Source organism: Salvia hispanica, chromosome 4 (genome assembly GCF_029641045.1).
Source record: "Salvia hispanica isolate PSC_SH4W2 chromosome 4, Shi_PSC_v1, whole genome shotgun sequence".
Lineage (NCBI taxonomy): Eukaryota > Viridiplantae > Streptophyta > Magnoliopsida > Lamiales > Lamiaceae > Salvia > Salvia hispanica.
In genome coordinates, this window is record NC_142695.1 from 33,112,272 (window position 1) to 33,122,065 (window position 9,794).

Here is a 9,794-nt window from a genome sequence, read left to right on the forward strand (position 1 = left end):
CAGATTAAAGATTTTGTTTTGGTATTGAGAGAATGAGAGCTAGCTAGAGAGGTCCCCCTTACCTAACTTGCGTGTGTGTGTGATTGTGATGAAAGTACAGCACTACAATGAAAATCGTGTGGACAGGGACAGGGTAAAAAATTCCATCATAGTATTTCTTTTTTTCCATTGAGATTGATCGTGTTATTCCATTATCCTCCCTATAGTATAAAATATCGTATTAAAAGATCTAACTCATAATTGCAAAGCAAATTAATTAGCTATCTAGCTAGTTTACTGACTAAACTAAAAAGGGGGTTTGGGGATTGTTTAATAAACTACTCCAAAAAGGAATTAATTGAAATAAATAAACAGACAATGACGTTTTTGGAAACTCGCAAGAATGATAAATATGAGGTTGTGCAATAGAAAGGAATAAATTACATCAAAACTCACAAGAAATTCAATATTTGAACAATATGTTTAATTCATCTAATACATGCTAGGAATAATCCAAATAATATTGCTACATATAATTGAATTGGTTCTCCTAATTTATACAAATATAATTATCATTGCCAAATGTAAAAGAAAAATTGTCCATAAATGATTATATGGCAGCCAATCTTTGTATCTTTTCATTTCGCACTTTAATTTGGAAATTTACTTTCTTTGTAAGTTTTTGCACTTTGTCTGTGTTATAAAGTTTCATTGTTCTAGACTCCACCAGATATATTCCTCGTCTAATAATTAAGGCTTCACGAAACTCGCCTTACCATATAGTAGTATGTGTGACCAGTTTTCCAATCTCACGGTCTGAGTGGTATAGTCTGTTTCAGATTACCATATCGATCGTTGCGCGAGTCGCGTGGCTAGTGTTCAACACCACACGGTCCGTGTGATGCTTCTTAGATAAATGGTTTAGATGCACGTGATCCATGTGTTATCTATTTGGTGGGTATTATGGATATATCGAAGCTCCCCGACTCATAATTATCTAATGGGATGACTTTCGAAAATTTACAAGTTAATTTTATGGTGTCTAGAATACAACTTGATAGACAACAAATCTGAAATAATTGATCAGAATATACTTTATTGTAGATCATCTTTTGATAGACGAGGGGTTGCAAACTCCTATCACTCCACCTAAAGATTAGAACCTCGAATCTTCTAAAAAATTACCACTAAACAAAAGTTTGGTTATTGTGTGAACTAATTATCAAACTCCAAACCTAGAAAAGAAAAAATATCACAATGTGGTGAGAGAAGAATAAGAAAGGAGATATTTTTACATGCATGGAGGGGGGACGTAAATTTTGTGTTCTTGCTAGGGATCCTAGGTGATTTGGTCATTTCTTGAACCTAATAGGCTTTTGACTTAATCAAATTGAATGGCACACATGGCGTGTGTTCGTGTGTTGTTCTCTAACTCTGAGGAATGCTTATTTCTTGATTCTAACTTTGTTCTTATTTTATTTTTTTGAAACGTCCAATAAAAGGAAAATAAATCTAAAATGAGCTAGTATAAACATTAACATGCTTCAAAAGTAAACGATTTTAGATTTGTGCAAATGAGTTAGTAAAAAATATTAACAATCTTCAAAGACGAAAAAAAAATCTACTCCCTTCGTTCCACAGTAATACAGTCATTTTGTCATTTTGGTACGTTCCATAGTAATAGAGTCATTTCCCTTTTTAGTAAAAATCAACACATTTTTCCACATCTACTTTACTCTCTCTTACTTTTTTCTCTCTTCAACTCTCTACCTTTTTTCATTTTCCACTTTATTCTCCATTTACTTAACTAACCTAACACAATTTTTCTTAATCTTCGTGCCGAAAAGTTTCGCCTCCATTACTATAGAACGGAGGGAGTACTACTTTACTGCTTTATATCAATCTCACGTGCATATATAATCACAATGATGCAAATTAACCAAAATTAAAAACGACCATATTAATTAGAGCATCTCCAATGCAAATAGGCCAGCCACTCTCTCTCCCTGTCACATCAGCAGCACTAAAAATCCACCTGCCACATCAGATTTAGGTCAGCCATAGGCCAGCCGCAATAAAAATAATTCAAAAAATACTACATTTACGGAATTAAAATTACGATTAAATTACGGAATTAAATTTACGATACATATACGGGAAAAATTCGTTAATTTTATTTAAATAAAAAAAGTACATTAACTAAAAATCAAACAAATTACATGATAAAAAAATATCCGGACTTCTACACACGAGCCACCGCCCCACTCTACTCCTCACAATTTATTAAAAAATACATTAAAAAATGTTAGTATGCCTTGAATCCGTTAGTTTGCCGCTAGCCGAACGGGGGTCTCGTGTTTCTGTTTTAGGTCTTAGTTTTGTATTGGGTCTAGCCCGTCGCCTGTGTGCCTATTTAAAAATTACATAATTAAAAAAAATCATAAAAAAACATTAAAAAAATACATTATATAGTTTTTCAAAAATTAAAAAAAAAAAATTAAAAAATAGTGTTGGCCGGTCGCTGGCCGATCGGCACGCCACAATGGCGGCCAGCTCATCGGCCAGCGCACCCGAATCGGCTAGCCCACGCCGCTTTTCTCACCGATTCTCGGTTGGTCTGCTGCAATGGTTCGGCTAGCCGACCGGCTAGCGACGCGAATCGGCTAGCCGGTTGGCTAGCCGGCATTGGAGATGCTCTTATAGAGACGACGAAACTCATAGGAATCTTGCAAGGCATGACGGCTTTGGTCATTGCAAGCCACCCATAATCATAATACTTTGAAATGGCAAATGTTTTTTCCTCAAATCATGGTAACTCCTGCCAATATTTTTCGTACACTTTGCACAAATATATAAATCCGTATATGGTTCATTAGAAGATAATCGCAATGAACATCATTAAAATAAAAATGGATAATATTTTAATAAATGAATAGAGTACTTCAATTTATTTGAGGGTGGTGTGGAGAAACCAGGATGAGAGGGTACTATACATTAGATTATAAAAATTCAAGTACTCCATTGTTATGGATATCAAAAGTTTCATATGAATGTTGGAAGCATTGTGAAAAAGTACTACTAAAATCCTTGAGTCTCATTTTTTAATAAGAGAGAACAATATTTTTAGTCCATGAACATTGTCATCCACAGATTCGTACTCTTTAAAAATATCACGAAATGTCTCTGAGCATTGATATAATATTCATGAAAGATTTTCGTAGTATTTGTAATTTTTTGACATAAAGGTCATTATTGAAGTTTATTTGTAAGAGAGAACTACATTAAGTCCCTGAACTTTGTTATAATATAGTTTGTGGTCCATATTCTTTAAAAATATCGCCACGTAGAACTTTGATATAATACTGGTAAACTGACTTTTGTACTTTATGGATTTCTTTTGAACAAATATATTTTTCAACCTTTAAAACCTATTTTTGTCAAATTTCTTTTTATTTTTTTAAGTTAATAATGCAAACATTTTGAATAAAAGGAACAAAGATTGGGACATATTTTACGTTAACGTGATAATTACACAATTCGATGCAAAATGTTTCATATTTGTTCAAATTGGTACAAAATGTTTGAAATTTCATAATTTATAAAAAGTTTCATCCGTGTCTCAATTTAATACATTTCAAAATATTTGTTTAAACGTTGTTAACTGTTTATTTGTGTGGCATATAAAACATAAAACAATGACGAAATATAACCAATGTAGATAAATCTTTTGTACTATGTAAAATAATGAGTAACTTGAACATGAACAATGATAAAATAATTTGTAGGAGTACTTCACATAGATAAAGAGTTAGCGCCATTCAAACAAAAATAACAAAATAAAGTAAAATAAAATTGAATGAATTTTTTTTTTCCCTATATAAAATAAAAGCGAAACATTTTATAGTACTCTATCCGTCCCACCGAAGATGACTCATTACCAAAAATGAAAAGACGTTTATATCTACTTTATTCCCTCCGCACAAAATTAAATTGCATAAAATCTCGTGCCTCTCAAGGGATGGTCATCTTCCTTGGGACGGAGGGAGTATGAGTTACTCCCTATATCCCAGTAAAAATAAAATGTTTTCTTTTTTTGGTTATCTCATTAAAAATGATATTTTCTTAAAATCGAAACAACACAATCTCTATTGTTTTTTTTTCTCTTTCTTCCTTTTTGGCTGCTTCATTAAAAATGAAAGTTTTCTAAAATGAAAAGAACAATATCTCTATTTTTTTTTTCTCTTTCTTAATTACTCTGTCTTCATTAACTCTCATTAACTCGCAAAACAACATTACATAAAATTATGTGCCGAAAACTAAATGTTTTATATTTATTGGGACGAATGAAACGTGTATTTACCATGAGAGATTGAAAGTTGTCCAAAAAATCATGATACTTCATCTGTCCCAACCATGTTAGTCGTATTCCCTTTTGTGATATCTCAACAAAGTTGAGTCATTTTTTTAACATAAAAATCAAAACATCCAATCACTCTTACTTTATTCATCAACTGCTTTACTCTCTCTTTTTCTTTCCTTCTTTATTTCTCGCCCTACTTTTCAATACAACTTAGTTGGAACGGAGGGAGTATTACCAAATACTCTCTCGTCCCACTAAGAGCATCCGCAATGGAAGCTAGCGGACAGGCTAGCCGATTCACGATCTGCTAGCTTGTCCGCTAGCCTCCATTGCGACCGGCGAGAACAATTTAGGCTAGCCGATCGGCGAACTCTAGCCGATCCGTTGGCCGATGCGAGCGACCGGCTAGAATTATTTTTTTATATATTTTTTTTAAATTTCCGAAACTCGTCGTATTTTCTAAGTTTGTAATTTAATTAGGATTGCATTTTCTAGAAAATTAGTATGCGTTGCTTTCTCTATTTTCTATACGTACGTATTTTCTATACATATTTTCTCTATTTAATTTCTAAAAAATACGTATTTTCTAGAATTTTTTTTAATTAGGATTGCATTTTCTAGAAAATTAGTATGCGTTGTTTTCTCTATTTTCTATACATACGTATTTTCTCTGTTTAATTTCTAGAAAATACATATTTTCTTGAAATTTTTTTAATTAGGATTGTATTTTCATGTATTTGTGTCGTAAATTTAATTCTATATTTGCGTGATTATAATTTATAATATGAATTTGTTATTTTGTTTATTGTGGCTAGTCCTAGTGCTAGTCCAGTTTTTAGTCCACTATTGTGCAGTTGGGTGTCCTAGTGATGTGGCAGGTAGTTTCTAGTCCTGATTATATGGCAGGAGGTGTCCAGTTTCTAGTCCAGGAGCCATTGTGGATGCTCTAAGCTGAGTCGTATTCCTTTTTAGGACGTCCCAACAAAGTTGAGTCATTACCTTTTTTTACAAAAGACAAACATGTAATCATTTACTTTATTGCATCACTTATTTTATTCTCTCTCTTATCTCTTCTACTTATTTCTTCTCTCCTACTCCCTCCGTCCCAAGATAGTTGAGTTATCTAATCTTTTGGTATAAACTTTATTCCATCTCTTGCTTTACTGTCTCTTTCTCTCTTACTTTTTTTCTATCTTACTTCACACTCTCAACTTCAGGTAACAAATCAATTTCTCAAATTTTGTGTCCAAAAGAAATGACATCAACTACCTTGGGACAGAGAAAATATTTTATTTTACTATCATTTAAATCATACAACACAATTTCTTAATCCCTGTGCTCAAAAGAAGTGGCACAATTTGGTTGGGACAGAAGGAGTACTATAAAAGCAAATACTTTTTCCTTCCTGCAAAAGTATGAACTATTTTCATTTTAGTCTGTCTCTGAAAAGTAGTACTCCTATAAACTTTTAATTTTTGGAGACTTCTTTTTATCTTTCTCTTACTTTTTTAATTATGCATTAGGCCATCCACAATGGGACAGACGATGCATCGTCTGTCGCATCGTCCGCCACTGTGGCTTCGCGGATGATGGCTTAACCATCATCCGCGCCCGATCGATCGTCCGCGGACGAAGCGCGGGCGATGCTCATCGTCTGTCGCATCGTGCGCCACTGTGGAATCGCGGACGATGCGACGGACGATGCTCACACGTTTTCTTTTTCTTTCTTTTTTTCCAAAATTTTTTCTTATTTAAACACCACAATTCTCTACCATTTCAAACACTCCAATTTCACATCTCTTCAATTATTCTCTCTCATCTCCTAAAAAATGAATCCCGACGGCGACGATTTGAGTACATCGGAGGGCTGCAGACGGACATTGACTTGAGCCTTGTTCAATTGTGTTAATGAAGCCGCAGCGGAATGCTTGGCACAAATGGAGCGGGAGCAGGCAGCGGCTGAGCAGGCGGCAGCGGCACGGGTCCCTCAGTCGATTCGACGTCGAATGTTTGTCCCCCACGAGCAATACGTAGCTCATGAACGGCTGTTCACAAACTATTTTGCCGAGTAACCACGGTGGGTCCCCACCGTTTTTCACCGTTGTTTTAGAATGAGCTGAGATCTTTTTCTCTGCATTGTCCGGACGTGATGAATACTTCCAGTATCGGGAAGACGGCATCGGCAGACCCGGACTTACGCCGTTGTAGAAGTGCATGGTTGCGATCCGACAGTTGGCCTACGGCACCACAGCGGATATGTTCGACGAGTACCTTCACGTCGGGGAGACAACTGGCCGCAGTTGTCTAAAGAATTTTGGTAAGGGAGTTGTGGAGGCTTTTGGCGACACATATTTGCGACGCCCGACTGCGGATGATTGCCAGAGCCTGATGAGGATGCACGAGACGGTCCACAGTTTCCCTGGAATGCTAGGGAGCATCGACTGTATGCACTGACAGGGGAAGAACTTCCTGACGGCATGGAGAGGCCAATCTACTAGTGGCTACAAGGGCAGCCACCCGACGATGATCCTCGAAGCCGTCGCTGACCACCACCTCTGGATTTGGCATGCCTACTTCGGTGTAGCCGGGTCGAACAACGACATCAACCTCCTCAACTCGTCCACCCTCTTCGCCGATCAGTGCAGGGGTCGCGGCCCGACCATCGAGTTCACTGCCAACGGCCGCAGATATCATATGTGGTACTATTTGGCCGATGGCATATACCCAAGGTGGTCTGTTTTTGTGAAGACGATCACCTGCCCAATTGGAGACAGGAGAGTCTTGTTTGCGGCAAAGCAGGAGTCTATGCGGAAGGATGTGGAACGGGCTTTTGGGGTGCTCCAATCGCGGTGGGAAATCGTGAAAGGTCCAGTGCATTTCTGGTTCAAGGAAGTCATCGCCGACGTCATGTATGCGTGCGTCATCATGCATAACATGATAGTCGAACAAGAAGTTGGACGTGTCACCGATTGGGTGGATGATGAGGCCGGATCAAGCTCCAGCACTACGACCCCGCCTGTGACTCGAGGATTACCGATGGGCTTCGGTGAGGTTCTAGAGAGACATACCTCAATGCGCAGCCAACAAGACCATGTGCAGCTCATGAACGACATGATTGAAGAAGTTTGGGGCGCCACGGCCATTGAGCATTTGTAGTTTTTTTTTTATTTCGTACTGTAATTTGAAGTTTTTTAATGGAATGAAGTTGTTTTCTCCAATTTTTGTAGTGTTTAAATATTCAATAAATAAATAAAATGCTTAGGGCGAGGTTTAGGGCGGGCTATAGTCTGCCCCATTGCAGGTGGAAGGGATGGAGGATAAAATGCTGATGTGGCGGTGCACAGGGTGGGGCCTAAGGCGAGCTATAGTCCACCCCATTATGGATGCCCTTAAAACTTATGCCTAACTAAATATTCATACTCTTTGAAGACGGAGGGAACAATAAAAGTGTTGGGTTTACATTTTTGCAAAAAAAAAAATTCTCCCTCCGTCCCAAGATAAGTGACTTACTTCTTTTGGGCACGGGATTTAAGGAATGATATTTAAATAAGTTAAAGTGGAGAGAAGAGAGAATAAAGTAGGTGGAGAGAAGAGAGAATAAAGTAGGTGGAGAATAAAGTAAGAGAGATGACTTTTTGCTAAAAATAAAAATAGGTCACTTATAGTGGAAAACCCAAAAAAGAAATACGAGTCACTTATCTTGAGACGGAAGGAGTACGAAATTTACCGCTCCATCCATCCCATTTCATCATCCCATCAAATCCCATCCCATCCCATCCCATCCCTAGGAAGCCTGTACGACTCCGACACCCAATTCCCTACTCTCTCTCTCTCTCTCTCTAGCTAGCCATGATGGTATGGTATGGATGTGATAATTGACAATCGACTCAGCAGCAGAGATTTTGGCAACACAACACGACACCCCCAAAAAGTCACTGCAGATTTCTTCCTCGATAAACTCCAAATTCTATTTACTCAATGAGATGAACTAGTAGCTGTATTTCCCACTTCCAAATTCCTCTTCCTTCCTTCCTTCCACAATGGCTAATAGTAATTACCGGTGCTACTACGAGAGATCATCAGAGGAGACGAATCTACCCCCCGGCTTCCGCTTCCACCCCACCGACGACGAACTCATCACCTTCTACCTCCTGAAGAAGGTCCTCGACTCCTCCTTCACCACCCGCGCCATCGCCGACGCCGATCTCAACAAATCCGAGCCCTGGCACCTCCCCGGGAAAGCGAAAATGGGGGAGAAGGAGTGGTACTTTTTCAGCCTCCGCGACCGGAAATACCCGACCGGGTTACGCACGAACCGGGCCACGGAGGCGGGTTACTGGAAGGCGACGGGCAAGGACCGCGAGATTTACAGCCCTAAAACATGCGCCCTTGTTGGGATGAAGAAAACCCTAGTTTTCTACCGCGGCAGAGCCCCAAAGGGCCTCAAAACCAACTGGGTTATGCATGAGTTCCGCCTCGAAGGCAAGCTCGCCTATCACTACTTCTCCCGAAACTCCGAGGTACTACGCTACTCTCCATTTCCACATCTAATTATCAGATAATTAATTATGCTTTCATTTTGATCGATTGATTGATTTCAGGATGAGTGGGTGATCTCCCGAGTTTTTGAAAAGACCGGGGCGAAGAAGAGGGCTTCGGAGGAAGTGAGCTCGCACGTGTCCTGTTTCTCCATGGCTGCACCGGAGCTCCCGATGCATAATTATCCGCAATTTGGCAAGCACAATGTGAGCTTTCCTACTCTCAAGTCGCTCCAGGAGAATCTGCATCTGCCTTTGGTTTATCCAACTCCGACTCCGTCTCTGCCGCACATGAGCGGTGATCATGTTTTCGGGGAAGGGCAGTGGGCGGCGGTGGAGGAGCATAAGGTTTGCGGCACCGAGCTGGATTGCATGTGGAATTAGTTCTAATCACAAAGACTATGAGTATCTATCTAATCTAGGCTTTTGCTTTCTTCTTCTTCTTGTTTGCTACTTCTCTAATTAGTCCTATCCTATCTATGCATGCAATATCACTACTATATATATTCGGATTAGGTATCGTATTTTCTCTATTTGACATATCTTTTACACATCTCATTGCAGTATTAAATCTTGTTATTTACAGATTAATTTGGCTACAACCATAAAAATTACACGATATACCATATGCTTATGAAATTCAAGTCCTTTACTCTTTTTCTTATGATGTTTTCTAATTACCGAATCAATGTATATTTTGATTTCACGACAAGGCAACCGGAATCATGATTTTTAAATGCTGAAAATAAATTTAATTATATCCATTTAAAACTTTATTTCTATGAAACTATGTTAGTACTATAAATTAACAAAATTAATGACGCTTAGGTTCTAGAAAATGAAATGTAACTCTAGCATGTCGCACTGGACGACTGATGACGATATAGTTTCCTCTGAAAAGTATGAAATTAATTTGG

At 38.3% G+C, this 9,794-nt stretch overlaps 1 protein-coding gene across 1 annotated transcript; it reads left to right on the plus strand.

Annotated features, from left to right (window-relative positions):
• Positions 1-8,364: 8,364 nt before the first annotated feature.
• On the plus strand, positions 8,365-9,388 carry LOC125195013 (protein CUP-SHAPED COTYLEDON 2-like). The gene is made up of 2 exons (XM_048093220.2): positions 8,365-8,859; positions 8,941-9,388. Exons 1-2 carry the CDS (start codon positions 8,380-8,382, stop codon positions 9,259-9,261), a joined length of 801 nt encoding a protein of 266 aa, XP_047949177.1. The 5' UTR covers positions 8,365-8,379; the 3' UTR covers positions 9,262-9,388.
• Positions 9,389-9,794: the final 406 nt, after the last annotated feature.